At 36.2% G+C, this 16,596-nt stretch overlaps 1 protein-coding gene across 2 annotated transcripts in view; it reads left to right on the top strand.

The window, feature by feature from the left end:
* Positions 1-16,596, top strand: part of SLC35A3 (solute carrier family 35 member A3) — a 60,468-nt gene that overhangs the window by 28,277 nt on the left and 15,595 nt on the right. For both annotated transcript variants that reach the window (XM_074188255.1, XM_074188254.1), the window contains exons 3-6: positions 4,194-4,348; positions 4,430-4,552; positions 9,229-9,400; positions 10,567-10,685. In XM_074188255.1, the coding sequence (XP_074044356.1) occupies positions 4,194-4,348; positions 4,430-4,552; positions 9,229-9,400; positions 10,567-10,685 (569 nt within the window). The remainder of the gene's footprint in view (positions 1-4,193; positions 4,349-4,429; positions 4,553-9,228; positions 9,401-10,566; positions 10,686-16,596) is intronic.

Here is a 16,596-nt window from a genome sequence, read left to right on the forward strand (position 1 = left end):
TCTCCTAGCCACCTCTGCTGAGAGCAAAGGTTCCCTCATTCCCCCTTGCCTCCCCCCTTCCATATCATCATTGTAATAAAAAAAATCTTATTATATGAAATATCTTGGCCTATTCCCCCTCTCCTTGTTCTTTCTCCCATTACATTTCCCTTTTTTTCTATTGACTCCATTTTTACACCACATTTTATCTTCGAATTCAGCTTTCTCCTGTGCTTCAACTATAAAAGCTCCCTCTACCTGCTCTATTAACTGAGAAGGTTCATATGAGTATTATCAGTGTCATTTTTCTATGCAGGAATACATGCAGTTCATCATCATTAAGTCCCTCATATTTCCCCCCTCTCCTCCACTCTCTATGCTTCACCTGAGTCCTGTATCTGAAGATCAAATCTATTCAGCTCTGGCCATTCCAACAGGAACATTTGAAATTCCCCTGGTTCATTGAAAGTCCATCTTTTTCCCTGGAAGAGGGCATTCAGCCTAGCTGGGTAGTTCATGCTTGGCTGCATTCTAAGCTCTTTTGCCTTCCAGTATATTATATTCCAAGCCCTGCGAGCTTCCAATGTAGTTGCTGCTAAGTCCTGTGTGATCCTGACTGCAGCTCCACGATATTTGAACTGTGTCCTTCTGGCTGCTTGTAATATTTTCTTTTTGACTTGGGAGTTCTGGAACTTGGCTATAATATTTCTAGGGGTTGGTTTTTGGGGATCTCTTTCTTGGGGGGGATCGGTGGATTCTCTCCATTTCTATTTTGCCCTCTGCTTCTAGGATATCAGGGCAATTTTCCTGTAGCAATTCTTTCAAAACGATGTCAAGGCTTTTCCTGATTATGACTTTCAGGTATTCCAATAATTTTTAAATTATCTTTCCTAAGTCTGTTTTCCATATCAGTTGTTTTTTCAGTGAGATGTTTCACATTTTCTTCTAATTTTTCATTTTTTTGGTTTTGAAGTATTGATTCCTGATTTCTGGTAAATTCATCAATCTCCCTGAATTCTATTCTTTGTCTGAAGGATTTGTTCTCCTCAGAGAGTTTTTTTATCTCCTTTTCCATCTGGCCACTTTTTAAGGCATTCTTCTCCTCAATAACTTTTTGAACTGTTTTATCCATTTGACCTAAGCTGGTTTTTATCATGCTGTTTTCTCCAGCATTTTTTTGGATTTCCTTGGACTAAGCTGCTGACTTCATTTTTATGTTTTTCCTGCATCTCTCTCCTTTCTTTTCCCAGTTTTTCTTCCAACTCCCTCATTTGATTTTCAAAGTCTTTTTTGAGGTCTGTCACAGCCTGAGCCCAATTTCTGTTTTTCTTGGAGTTTTTAGATGTAGGAGCTTGTGCTTCCTCATCTTCAGACTGAGTATTTTGATCCTTCTTGGGCTCATGCGCAAAATATTTCTCAATGGTCTTCCTCTTGTTTCTCTGCTTGCTAATTTTCCCAGCCTGGGCCTGGTTTTGGGGTGCTTCCTGAGCTTTTGGGGCACTCCCACAAGGGTCTTAGTGTGTGAGGCTCTGTCCTCCCTCCTGGTCTGTGAATGACCATAGGCTCCCCCCTCTGCCATGGGGCCAAGGTGGGGGGGCCCCTGCTGTTCTATGGGGGGGGCCTAGATTGCGATCAGGATCTGAATGTGGTCAGAGCCCCAGAGTCCTGTTCCAGGGGCAGAGGACAGAAGAGCTCTGCAGTCTCTCTTCACTCCCCTCCCTCAGCTCAATGGGTTCATGCCCTGGAGGCTCCTGCTTATGGGCTCCACCTGCTTCTGTTTCTGCCTGGGCTGCTGAAAGACCAAGCTGCTCCCTTTGTGCCCTGAGGGCTGGGCTCCATGTGCTCACTCTGGCAGAGGTCCCCAGCTGTTCCCCCACTTTGTGCCCGGTGCTCCCTGGGGTGTAGCTCAGGAGACTCCCCTGCTGCTGTGATCCACGGCTCCCAGTGCCCTGGGGCTGCCTCCTGGAGGCTGAGGTTCTTTCGCTCTGGCGGGCCACCCCTCTGGCGGCAGCCCCTCCGCCTTTCTGCTCTTTTCCAGGTTACCTTGAGTAGGAGAACTGCCTCACTGGGTCCCTCTGTGGGTTCTGTCTCTCGAAAGTTTAGAGTCCTTAGTTACAAGTTTTATCAGAGAGTGCCTAAGACTGGATGGATCCCTTCTTGTAGCCATCTTGGCTCTGCCCCCCTAGAAGTTCTGAGAAACTTCTTTTGGTGGGGGGAAGATGATGAATTCATTGTGGGACTTGCTGAATTTGAGATACATTTGAGACGTGTAAATTCATTGTTTGTCCTTTTTTCATTCTGTTTGTGCTTTGGAGTCATTTTATTGTTCATAGTGTATTAGCATTAGAAAAGGTTAAGTAATTAAGTAATTCAACTTCATTTTTTTAAGATAAGGAAATTGCAGCCCAGAAACATTAAATGATTTTCCCAAGTTCACAAAACATTGGCATTAGCAAAATATCTTCTGATTCCCATCCCTCTTCTTTCTATGCTAAGAAGTCTCCTGTTAATATCTTTACTAGTGCAATGGATAAGAAGAGAAAGCTAAACTAAGTTTAGATTTATTTGTTTTCTATTAATACCTTTCATTAAGTTTTTTTCTTAGAAAACTTTGGAACTTCTATTTGAGATATTGTGGGATCTCATAAAGTTCCATCTTTCATGTGTTGTTGACTGTAGAACAGGCAAAAATTCAGTGAAAAGAATTTCTATGAAAAGATCCATATTTCTTAGCAGAAAATAACTGAGTTGTGAGGGATGAGAGAACTTGAAAATAATAATCCTTTGGTTCACTTCTGTTGGATTTAATTTACATTTAATTTACATTAGCATTTAAAGAAATTTTGGTTCAAAATATACACAATTTCTTACCTGGAATTCATTCTCCTGTTAATCTTGTGCATTAAATACAGTTGTCAACCTACAAATTAAAAAAAGAGCAAAAGAATTATATTCAACTGAAAAGAGTTGGAGGAAGGGTGCCATGGGAAGCTTGAAGAGAGATTGGAGGAAATGCAGATCCTGGTAGAGATTTAAGAATAGGGTCATGTGGTCATAAGACAAATGGAAAAAAACTAGAATAATAAAATGTCATTTTGGATTTTTGAACAGGGAAGTGAAACTTGTAGGTGGTAGCAAGATCAAGGCCTGACCATGTATGTGTATGTAACTAAAGTAGAATAGAGTAATAAATCATGGGAATTGAATAGATTGAGAAGCTGGGAATTGAGAGAATAAATCTTTGTGTTGAGATACCTCTGATATCAGAGCAGGAGTGAGAATGGAGGGAAAAGCATATTAGCCAGAAATTAAACTCTCTGAGGATGGAAGGAAAATGTCTTAGAGGCCACTCAGTCAAGATTGGCTAATGAATTTTTACACTCATCATTTGCTGAGTGATGGCAGTGGGTTATAGATGAAAATTCTGCACATGGCAGATATGTACTCCAAATCCCTCACTACAGTCAATGAGTTGAGTATAAAAGAAGGCATAGCCATTGTCTATAGAAATTTGCTAAGGAATCAGTGTTATAAGGAGAGAACTAGGTCTTAAGGGAGTACCAGAAGTTTTAGATGAAATTAAGTTTGTTAATTATGCAGTAGGAAGGAGTGTGATTATCTAAGTGGAATACTTTAATGGGGGTTAAGTTTGAAGTGAATGTGAATAAGGGAGTGAGCAACTGAAGATGAGGAAAAATTTGTAGGTTGGCCCCTCAGAATCACTAAAAAGAGGAAAGTGTAAGGGGGAAGAATAAAACTAGGCAGAGTATCAGTTGTTAGAGACTCCTTAACTGAAGAAGGTGATTAGATTGTTTAGGGTCCTTCTACCAGATACAGCCTTGTGGCAGATGGTATGGTGTCCTGTGAATTTGAGACCTGCCTTAAGTCAGGCAGAAACAGAAAGGACATGTGGGAGTCCATTTGGGAGCTGTTGGCTTCAAGTCTAGATTAGAGAAGGTTTGGAGGATGGTGGATGGCAGAAGGTCCCAGATCAGGGTAAACACTGGAGAAAGCCTAGAAGGGTATAAAAGCCAGGAAATAGGTGATAGGGTCTTAGACTAAGACAGTACCCAGTGTTAAAGATGGACCAGATCCCAAAGAAAGGTGGCAGGTGGCTGTGGAGTAAAACTGGAAAACTAAAACCATGAGAAATTGTGACTTGCTGTAAGTAAAGTTACTTATGTTGCTCTTTTTTTATGTGTTTTCCCCTTTAGAATTCAGTCTCCGAGCATTGAATAGAGTGTTACATGATGAAATTCTAAACAAACCTATGGAAACACTTAAGCTTGCTATTCCATCAGGAATATATACTCTTCAGAATAATTTACTCTATGTAGCATTATCAAACCTAGATGCAGCTACTTATCAGGTACTTTAGAAAAAAAAATTCTTTTAGTGCTTTTAAAAAAGTGACAATAATAATAATACCTGTTCTCTCTTTTTTTTTCAGGTTACTTATCAATTAAAAATTCTTACAACAGCACTGTTTTCTGTGTTCATGCTTAGTAAAAAATTAGGCTTGTACCAGTGGCTCTCTCTAATGATTTTAATGGCAGGTGTCACTTTTGTACAGGTAAATTATTCAAGATAAGTTTATTTCCATATTCATTGTAGTTTTTTAAAAATAATTGTTGTGAATAAATACTGTATTGTCCTTTTTCGTTTATGTGACTATTTACCCTTTACATCAGATGAAATATTTATTGAAAAATTTCTTTTGAAGGGTATAAATTTAGGTGAGTTACTTAACTTCTCTGACCCTCAGTTTCTTCACCTGTCCATGAGGGCATTAAATTAAATTAGTTGTGTCATCACTTTCATATCTAAACATTTGTTCTTATGAACGAAATGATAAGGTTTTTTTGGAGACAGAGTTAAGTGTCTTAACCTCTGTCACCTGGCTAATATGTGTCTGAGGCCACATTTTGAACTTGGCTCCTCCTGACTCCAGGGCTGGTGCTGTATCTACTGCCTTAACGAGCTGCCCTAGATTTTAAGACCCTTTTTTTTAAGGTTTTTTTAAAATTTTATTTATTATTTAAGGCAGTAGGGTTAAGAGTGACTTGCCCAACATCACATAGCTAGGCAATTATTAAGTGTCTGAGTCTGTATTTGAACTCAGGTCTTTCTGACTGCAGGGCCAGTGCTCTATCCACTGCACCATCTAGCTGACTCCAATTTTAACACTCTTGAGGATGACAGGTATGCTTTAAGCTCTGCATCCTCAGCCAGAAACATTTAATAAGTGCCCACAATATGCCAGGTGCTATTCTGTGACAACATTAGCTTCCCTCAAGGAGCTTATAATTTAATGGGAAAAGAAAACATGCAAAAAGGGATTGGGAGAAGGGAAGGTAGCTAGAGGGTGAAGGTCAGGATGGAGAAGTCTGTAGGTATAGAGCTGGATGGGAAATAAAGTGATGTCTAGGCTGGGCTCCCTCCACCTCCATTTGGAGAAGTCATAGGGACAGAAGGAACTGATGCACTGTGAGTATTAAAGGAGGATGTATTCCACAATGTTTTGTAGTACATAGACAAAAGACTGGAAAGGACTTAAGAATTAGAACTTTAATTCACGTCTCTGCTCTTTTATTCTAAATCTTTGGTCATATGTGCTTATGTTCTATAAAATGTTGTGGAAGATATATAGAAATTTAAAATACATCTCTTATCCCTAACATTATTGCAATCTATTTCACAGAACCATAGATTTAAAGCAAAAATAGATCTTGGAAGTACTATAACCCATCCACTTCATTTTGTAATTGAGGAAACCAAATCAGAGATCATGACTTTCCTGAGGTCAAACAGGTAGCAAATAGTAGAACAGTTGTGGGGAAGAAAAGTCCTTAAATTTTTGAAAAACTTAAGTAGCAATCAAGCACTCAGAGACATAGCCGTTCAAGATAGGATTAAAAGAGATATCATATGTGATAAATTTCTAGTTTACAATAAGGACTTAATAAGTGTTTTTTCCTACTTTTAAATAAGTGGTTCAGATAGTAAGTGCTATCAAAATTAAGAGGGGTCGTTTTTGACAAGTTTATCCGGCATTATTGAAGGAAAGAGTTGATATAGGTAGAATTTTTACAGTTGAAAAGGAGAGGAGGACACTGTGGGAAAAGGTATATAGACAGGAAACTTAAGAGATAATAGGTAAATCAGTTTGGTAGCAGAGGTTCATTGTTAAAAAGGAATGGGAAATAAAGTAGAGGGCTTTGAATGCCTCCATAAGGATTTAGATTTATTTTATAGGCAATATAGAACCATAGGATAATTTATTCTTTGACCAAGGGAATGGCATGCTCTGAGAGGGGTTTTAACATAATTAATCGTACAGTGGTATCTACTGGATTAAAACAGAAACCAATTAATAGGTGGCTGAAACTTCCAGGTATAAAGAAATAAGAAGACTTTGACTTAAAAAGAAATAACGTGCAGTAACACATACTTACATAGATCTACATAAAGTAGTGTGCTCTGATGAAGGCAAAAGATGTCTCTAGGTTTTGAGACTAAGAAAATATTAATGATAATAATGGAAGGAAGGAAATCAGAAAGAATTTCAGCTTGGAGAATATGTGATGAGGTAGTAAAAATAAAAGTAATTGAATTAGTAATTAAGGGGAGACCTCATCAGTAAGTCAATTATAATAATCACACCACATTGTTTTTGCCATTTCTAACATTGTACTTAGCATGATAGTCTCATGTCGCCAACTTATCTTCTTCTCTAGCATCTTTCATTACTTCTGTCCTACACTGCTATCTTTTCTGTCACTGTTTTGGGTTCTGCCGTCACTGACTTTCTTCTGTTGTCCTTGGAATTCTGTAGTGTTTCTATCTTCCTTTCTGTATTAACTCAAATCAGTAGATGGACAGTGTAAAGAGGAAATGGTGAATGATATTCAGTAAGTAACAGGATGAGCATTAAGCTACATTTACTGCCATTTAGACTTGTACCATTTTCAGTCACTCTGGTCTAATATGTGACAAACTTAAAAAGAAATTTCTTGTACTAGTCACTACATTAAGTGCAGGAAGTAGAATGGTAAAAGACAGCTCCTATTTTCAAGAAATTCAAGAGTCTTAAGGGCGGGGGACAACCTAGAAATTACTATGTGCAAGCAAGCTGTAGCTAGGATAAAACAGAAATAGTCAACAGAGGGGAGGCATTATAATAAAGAGGGATTGGGAAGGGCTTTCTGTAGAAAATGAGACTTTATCTGGAACTTGAAGGAAAGCAGGAAGCAGATCATTCCAGACATGGGAGACAGCCAGTAGAAATGCCTTCAATTTAGGACATAGAACTTTTTCAAGGAACAGTAAAGAGGCAAATGTCACTGGATAGAGGAGTACATACAGAAAGAATAAAAGTATATAAGAAAATTGGAAAAGTGGGGATTGGGGGAGGACTTAGTTATGAAGGATTTTGAATGCCACAAAGGATTTTAAATTTGATTCTAGTGATGATAGGAAGTCACTGGTATTTTTTCAATGGGGAGGTGACATTGTCAGACCTGTACTTTAGATCACTCTAACAGCTGAGTAAAGAATAGACTGGTGACAGGAAAACTAACCAGCATGGAATTGGAATGATATTGGTATGAGGTGCTGAGGACTAGCACCGGGGTGGTAGCAGTGTCAGGAGAGAAAAAAGAAATATCCAAAAGATATTGGCAAGAGAGCCAGCTTTTGTCAACGATCAGATAACTGGGGAAAGAATTGGGTAACTGGGAGGATGGGAGTGCCACCCTCAACAAGTTTCTGTAGGAAGCCTTTCCTAACTCCTCTTAATCTTAATCCTTTCCTTTGTTACTTATTCCCTTTATATTCTATATATAGCTTGTTGGCACATATGAGCTCCTGAAGGGAAGGACTATCTTTTGTCTTTTTTTATATCCCCCAGAGCTTTACACCAACTGGTGCATAGTAGGCACTTAAATGTTTATTGACTGACTTGACAGTACTGGGGAAGTTTGGAAGAAGAGAGCATTTGGAGAAAAAATAAGGAATTTAGTTTTGGACATGATTAGTTTAAGATATTTACAGGAATCCAGTTCAAGCTACCTGATAGTCTTTGGAGATTTAATACTGGAGGTCAGCAGAGAAATTAGGGCTGGATAAGTAATTTGAGAATCATCATTATGGGAGTTGAGGAGCTCATCAAATTAAGTAGTATAGTGGGAAAAAGAGAATTGGGCCCAGGGAAGGGGGGGGGGGGATCCACATGGTAAGTGGGCATGACCTGATTGAAGATTCAGTAAAACTGACTGAGAAGGAGCATTTAGATTAGGTAGGAGGAGAATTAAGGGAGAGTAGTGTCATACAAACTTAGAGAAAGGGAACTATTAGGGAGAAGAGGGTGATCAGCAGAGTCAAAAGCTTCAGAGAGATGTAGAAGAATGATAGCTGAGAAGGCTATTATTTTGGCAATGAAGGGATCATTAGCAAATTGGAAGAAAGAAGTTTCAATTGAATAATGAGGTCAGAAGCTAGACTATAGCATTAGGAAGAGAATGAGAGGAAGGGAAGTAGAGATATAGATTGTAAACAGCCTTCTCCAGAATTTTAGCCAGAAGAGGGAGAACAGATAATGAGGCAATAGATATTGGGGATGTTTTTTGAGGATTTCAAATTAGTTTTGTTGTTGTGTAGTCATTTCAGTCACGGTCTAATTCCTCATGACCCCATTTGACTTGTTTTTTTGTTTTTGTTTTTTTTGGCAAGGCAGTTAAGTGACATGCCCAAGGTTACACAGCTAGGTAATTATTGAGTGTCTAAGATTGGATTTGAACTCAGGTCCTCCTGACTCCAGGGTCAGTGCTCTGTCCACTGTGCCACCTAGCTGCCCTGAGTTTTCTTGCTAAAGATAATGAAATGGTTTGCCACCTCCTTCTTCAGCTCATTTTACAGATGAGGAAACTGAGGCAAACAGGTTTCAGGAACTACCTCAAGGTCACATAGCTAGTAAGTATCCGCAGACATTTGAACTCAGGAAGGTGAGTCTCCCAGACTTTTGGCCCAGCTCTCTATCACTGAGCTACCACCCTAAAGTTGTAGCCTGAGCCTTATAGGAGAGATGAAACCTGAATACTAATCAAGTTTACATAGAACTTGAATTTATTTTTACTGGTTTTGGACTTTGAGGAATGAAGTTGAATTTTTATCTTAGGATTTAAGAGTTTAAGTGTACAACATGAAAAAATCACACATTTAACCCCCAAATTCTGTTCTGGTTTTGTTTAGTGGCCCTCAGATTCTCAAGAATCCACTTCTAAGGAACTCTCAGCAGGCTCTCAGTTTGTAGGTCTGATGGCCGTACTTACAGCTTGTTTTTCAAGTGGCTTTGCGGGAGTTTATTTTGAGAAAATTTTAAAAGAAACCAAGCAATCTGTGTGGATTAGAAATATTCAACTTGGTAAGTCTTTAGTGTGCCTTTTTAAAGTGCTTTTCTATTATTATATGAAAAGAATTGCCACCTTCAAAAATATCTGTATTAGCATAGGGCTTCCTAGCTAACATGATTTTGCAATTGTTTATGTTTCATCACTAAACCACAACATAAAATCTTGATATCCTAGGGTACTGTTCTTGGACTAATCATGCATTTATTACTTCTGAGTGTTTTTGCCCTTTGAAGCTGGAATTTGTCTTATTTGTACCGTAAATTTAAATATGTGTTCCTTAACAACCCTTCATTGCAAAAAAAAAAGAACATACTTGCCTCCAGTTTCACAGCTCCTCAGAACTTTATCTGAGTCAAAGAACTTTTTTCTTTTTTAAATATTTCATCCCTCCAGAGCAAAAATAATCTGCAAAGTATAAAAAGAGAATTCTTTGCATGCCTACATTTAAAATATAAGGCAAACTATATTTCTTGAAAAATATTTTCTAAAGAAAAAAAAACCTGGCCTGTTGGCTCTTTTAATTACTTTTAAAATGTTAAGCTGCTCTTGGTGGCAACTTTTCCAAAGCTGAGAAAATAGATAGCAAGCTTTATTTTTATTCATACAGTTAATTTAGATTTTGAGTGACATTCCAATAATCTTTCTACTGTTAATCTAGACACTAACAAAGCTCTAAAAGGATAGGATTATCACAAATGGTTGCATTTCATAGTTCTTTCCAAATTCAGTCCCTGAGTGCTACCAGAATTAATTATGATCTTACAGTGGAGTTAGTTTTAATCTAGTACTCTCTAACTACTTTTAGCCCACATTCCCTAATTCTGTTCCAAGATTTTATTAGATTTACTCTCAATAGAGAGTGTTTTGTCCCCCTTACACAGAACTTATGACTAAGATTGATCCTGTACTTAATTTTAAAGAAAATAAGCAGCAAGTATCTTGATAGGATTGAAGTCCTTATATTAGCTTCCATCTAACTGTCTTATTTTGTCTTTGTATAACAAGTACCTGGTACTTAGTAAGTACTCAATAAATGCTGTTGAGCTGAATTGAAAATTGTTGTATTTGTTAACAAAGTCATCAAATATGAAAAAAGGAAAAAAAATTCAGTGTTTTGACAGGTTAGTATTAAAGCAGTACAAAACAAATGATTGGACTTTTCTCTTAACTTTTTAAGGTTCTTTTGGGAGCATATTCGGATTAATGGGTGTTTACATTTATGATGGAGAATTAGTATCAAAGAATGGATTTTTTCAGGGATATAACAAACTGACCTGGATAGTTGTTGTTCTTCAGGTAAAACATTTAAAATGTTATATTTGCATAGAATAAAAATCTTATTTGTTTGAATGTGTCAGAGCAAGCCTTGATAGTAAAATTATTTTCATTAGTGTTCATCATAGTGTTTATATCTACTTTCTTAAAGTATTCAGAGACTTGAGAACAAAAATTCGTGCTGATTGGAAAGGGGAATTACTGAGAGAGAGAAGTCCTGGAGGGATGGTGGAAAAAGAGTGAAAAACTAAGTGATACACTCAACACATCAGAAAGAAAATCATAAAGAAATTTTCTGTTTCCTGAACTAATAGGTATTTCAGTTCACCATCAAAGTTTCAGTTCAGTTTCACTATCAAAAATTATATTTTAGTGTAGACGGAAATTAATCTTGACTAAAATGTTGTATCATAAATATTTCAGTAGGATAACTTATAATAAAGTTCTGACCAAGATTGAGAAATTTTAAAAATGAAAGAAATCATACCTCCCTCTTACAACACAGCTTTATGTTAAACCTCTTTGTTTCTGTTTTAAAATTAAAGCTCTAATCTTTCAAAGAATAATGTAACATCAATAATTAAAAACCCTTGGAAATGGAATTAACATGAACTACATATGCCTAATATAGCCAGTACATTCTATCACAAATTGTACCCACTTTTCATGCAGAATATGCAATTCCTGCTTGGGAAGCTTTTATTTTGAATCAAGCTCTGAATAGATTTTTTTTCTTTGGGGGCTGTGGGTATATGTGAACCATGATGAAAATACAGTCTTAAACTGATTGTGGGTAAAGCTGTAAACATGCCTATATAATTTTCCTTTTTCTTTTTTTGGTTTTGTAGCAAGTTTTAATTACAGAATGGTGGTTCTTACTTTCAAGCTCATGGGAGACCTATGTTGATATTCAAATGTAGAATGTATTTAAAACTTCATGTTATCACAATTTATAGCTGTATATTCTAGTCTGTATCATATAATGTATATATGTACATATAATTATATAACTATATATCTGCCTGAATAGCTGAAGATGTTCAAGTATCATTAATTATTAATTATATTTCCATAAACTATTGCCATATATTGTTTTATTTGATCATCACAGCAATCCTTTCAAGTAGATGTTAAAAATAAGATTGAATTCATGAAGAAATTGAGACTCAGGTTAAGCGCTTTGTTGAAGATAAAGATAGGAATAGAATGAAAGTTTTTAAGTTTTATTGATACTTTTAAATAATCACTAAATTTCCCAATAACTTACCTTATGCAACAAATAAATATAGTTAAGCATAGCAAAAGAAACTGTCTTGTCGATGGCCTGACATTCTGCACAAGTGGCCTGGAGCTCCTCACCTGAGAGGAATGGAACTAAAACATTCTTGTTCTGATCTCCAATGTTCTTTCCACTACAGTGTAACTGTTTCTTCATTCAGCAGTAATTTATTGAGACCAGTGAGATACAAACCATTGTTATATCATGTGGGAAATGCAGAAATGAGGAAGACATTATCCTTTCCTCTATAAGTTTATCATCTAGTAGTGGAGTTGAAATAGTTATAACCTTAGGAGGAATGTGTTAAGTCCCATAGAGTGTTTTGGAACCTCAGAAGGAAGGAATCACTTATTTTGGGATAGTTAAGGATTAGAGAGACCTTCTGAAAGGTAGCAGTATTGAGGAATAGTGTGATATATCAACAGCAACAACAGCAATAATAATCATCACATAACAGAAATTTATAGATGATTTTAAGGATTGTTTAATGCTTTATAGACATTCCTTTTAGCCACCCTGTGAGGTAAGTACTGCAGGTTTTCCATTTTATAGCTGAGGAAGCTAATCCTCAAAGAGGTCTTTCTCCCCTTACCTATGGTCTCTCAGCTGGTAAGTTTCAGTGGTGGAATTTGGATTCAAGATTAATGGATGGTAACACTAGAAAAAGTTAAAGCTAGCTCACATACAGAACCTAAGATTAGGTTTAGGATTTTTTGGCTTTGGCAGTCCATTAGAATTTTTTTAAAAAAGTAAGGGAATCATGCTTAAGGAAATTAATTTGGCAGCAGAACTATAGGTTGCAGTAGAAGAAGAGTTTAGGAGGCTGATGCCAGGTGGCATAAAGACAGTATCATTGGAAATGGCAAGAAGTAGACATTGTAGAGAGAGAATGATAGGCCTCTAATGACTAACTGTAAATGAGGAGAAAGGAGAAATAGCCTCTAATTTTGTAACCTATATTACTGGAATAATAACAGCTAATATTTATATGCTGCTTTAATATTTACAAAGAATGCTAAATATGTTAACTAATTTGAAATAATGATAATGCTATTTAAAGTACTAGGAAGAAATAGCTTCAGAGATAATGTGGTCAGTTTTGGACTCAGTGAATTTCAAGTGTAGGCAGTACTTTAATAAGTAAAGAATGGAAATACAGATCCTCATCTTGGGGCTTTAGATTTTTTTTGAGAGGGGGATAGTCATTTATATAAAAACAGCAGCTACAATCTTGAATGGGTAAAACATCAGAAAAAGTAAAAGTAAAAAACATTTTATGAAAAGGAGATTTCTAAGACCCTTATAATTTTAACCATTTCAGTTGCCCAGTGAACTTTAGTAAGAGAACATCTGGGTTTGTGTACTAGCTCTTAGAGGGCATAGTTGGTTTAATTAATCCACAGATTTCTGGACTAATTTGTTGAAAATTCTCTCATGGATCCTGGAGCCTTTCTAAATGTTTTAAAAGATACCTTTAGGGAATTTCACTTCTGAGATGAAATTAGAAACATAACAGTTTCAAGGAAAAGTCTTTAGAGCACTGAGAAAAATTGTGACTATTATTAAAGACTTGTTTTTCTCTGTAGTGAGGGAAAGAAACCCTTGTAATTTGAACCATCCTCAGCCTGTGTATGATATTTATCAAGTCTTTCTTGAGTCAGGTACTAGAGGCACAAATTAGTCAAACTTCTCCCTATGGCTTATTCTTATTGGATGATGATCCCAGGTAAGACATTAAGCTGAAAAGAGGTTCATTATTGGATTACTACATAATGCTATAGAATAAGGGACAGCTTGGTGGTGCAGTGGATAGATGAATGGTCATAAAGACTTGATTTCAAATTTGGCCTCAGACACTAACTATATGATACTGAGCAAGTCATTAAGCCCTATTTGCCTCTGTTTCCTTATCTATAGAGTGATCTGGGAGAAGGAAATAGTAACCCATCTTCTTTGCCAAGAAAACCCCAGTTGGGATCACAAAGAGTCATGTACAACTGAAGTGACTAAACAACAACAGCAGAATAGGATATTTAGAAATATTAAAAAAAAGAACTCAAAAAATAATTATGATGGATGATTATGTGGGTTGATGTGAAAATTATGAAAAATGTTACATCAGTAGGTTTGAAGACGAGAGGGATTAGTTACATTCAAATGATGTAGAAATTTCAAGATAGAAGCTAAACTTTATCCAGATGGTGTCTTAAATTAAGTAGATCAGATTGATGTATAGAGAAAAAGAAGCTTACCTAATTTTCTTATTTAGATCAGAATGTGTATTTATGAATTCCTATATAGCTAAATTTACTTTTTGTTTTGTCTTGGGAAGATACCCCTGTGCCTCACATTCAGTTTCCATTTCAAGCCCAGATAGCTTTAAACATCATGGAAAATATAAGCATTAATTCATATTCTTAGTTCTAAAAGAATTCTTTCCTTAAAAATACATACCAAAGAGGAGCCAAAATTTAATTTCGAAGACAGGAACTATATGGTAGGTTAGAACTGTGGTATATGTAAAATTCTTACTTATTTTTCCCTAGGGATATGAATTCTTCTATCACCCTTTTCAGGCTTTGAACGTTCTCACCCAAGAGACTCTCCATATTTAGGAAAATATCAGGAAAGTTAATCTTCTATACAAGAGACTGAAGGAGAGTGGATATCTCGGGGGTGGGGGGGGGGAAGGCTGTAAGACAATGAAATTTCCTGGGGATTTTGCTATCTAGAGTAGGAATGTTGCTGTGGTATGCCCTGAAACCTCCATGGATGCTACGAGCTAATGTTCAAGTTTAGAAAATTTTTGTTTAAAGCAGAGCTGCCAGAATGTTGAAAAATTTCAAGAGTGTGCTTGGTTGAAGGAACTGCAGGTATTTAGTCTAGAGAAGACTGGGAATCATAATAGCTCTCTGTAAGCATTTGAAGCTTATCTTGTGGAAGAGGAATTAGAATTGTTGCACAATTAGCAATATAGATGGAAGTTTGAGGAAGATAATTTTGGGTTTAGAGAGGACTTTTTGAGAAAGGTCATTTTCGCCTTGAAGTAAGAAAAACTGCCTGACACTTTTCTGAAAGTACAATAGATTGTACTTTGAAGGGGTTAATTCCCTTCCCTGGTGTGGGGGGTGGGGAAGGGGGCTCTTAAAGCAAAGAATAGATGAGCACTCATCTGCTTTGTTGTTTAGAGGATACTTGCTCTGGTATGAGTTAACTGGTTGACCTGTGATAACCCACTCTGAGTTTCTGTCATATCAAGATAGAGAGTAAGAAATGAAGAGAAGACCTTTGAAGGGAAAAAAAATCCTCTATTACCCTATAGGTTGAGGAAGAAGAGTCAATGAAGGAGATGGTAAATAATCAATTACAGAAATAGGAAGAGAACAGTAACTTAGAAACCTACAGAGAAAAGTTTCAGGCTAGTTATGACTTCAGAAAACTGAATGTTGAAGCATGCCTCCTGCCTCTTGACAAAAAAGTGATGGCCCAGAGGTGAAGGCACACATTTTCAGATAGGCAAAGAGTTGATTTGTTTTGCTTCATTATACCTTTTTGTCTCATTGGAGGGCAAAGGGAAAAAGAGTTGGTGGGAGATGGTAGAGATGAAAAAAAAAGGGAAATGGTAAATAAATAAAAAATACAGAGAAGAAAATAAATTCAGAAGGGGACCTAAATAGGGAATTTTTGTTACTACCTAGTTAAATTTAATTACATTTTAAATTTGGAACATTGTCCTTGTTGATCCCATTATAATTAACAATGTATGAATACATTTATAATAAAAAAAGAATATTTTTAGAAAGAGAAGAGTGTCAAAGAGACAGTAAGGCACGTAGAAGGACTGAGTGAATGGTTATTGGATTTGATAATTAGAAAATTGTAGGGTGTTTGGAATATACATTTTTAGAAGAGCCAGAGGAGAAAACAGATTTCTAACCAATATTGATTTACCTCCACTTTTAAATTCCATCAGAAACTCTTGTTAATTAAGATATCCATGTTTTTTAATAAGGTCCATATCAACAAATGTATAGGCTACATAAATTTTGATTTCTGCAGTTTTGTGAAAATGTAACTTTTTACAAAGCCATGTAGCTTTAATTCTTTTACAAGAATTTGACTATGTATGCCCTGCTAGTCTATTAGATAAATACATTATATTACTAAGCATTTTGGATTGCATTTGTCTTATATCTACTAAATCTATGACTAGTAAGATCACTTGATTAGCAAGAGCATGCTACTGAGCACCAGGTTATAGAGTCTACCTATAAATTAATGAAAGTGAGCAACAGGGAGATTGGGTACAAGGATGTGTATGAATCTACCGAAATTCTTTAATTACTACTGGAAAAAATGATCACTGTCAGGTCAGCAGTGTTATCTTTCTTTATAAAGGATAGCATATTAATGAATGCCTTTGATAGTAGAGAAATGGATAAACTACTTGTTTTGAAATAATTCAGTGTGAATTTTTCCCATTCTCTAAGTATTACAAATGAGGCAGGCTATATTGACTAGTGAATGAGAATAAGAATTCTATTCAAAATATTGCTAAAGTTCTAGTACAGAAAACTATTGTCCAGAAATTTTATTTTATCATGAGATCAGGGATTTTAAATATGGAAGCAGACTTAAATATCATTTAGTTCT

The sequence above is a fragment of the Macrotis lagotis genome, chromosome 5 (assembly GCF_037893015.1).
Source record: "Macrotis lagotis isolate mMagLag1 chromosome 5, bilby.v1.9.chrom.fasta, whole genome shotgun sequence".
Lineage (NCBI taxonomy): Eukaryota > Metazoa > Chordata > Mammalia > Peramelemorphia > Peramelidae > Macrotis > Macrotis lagotis.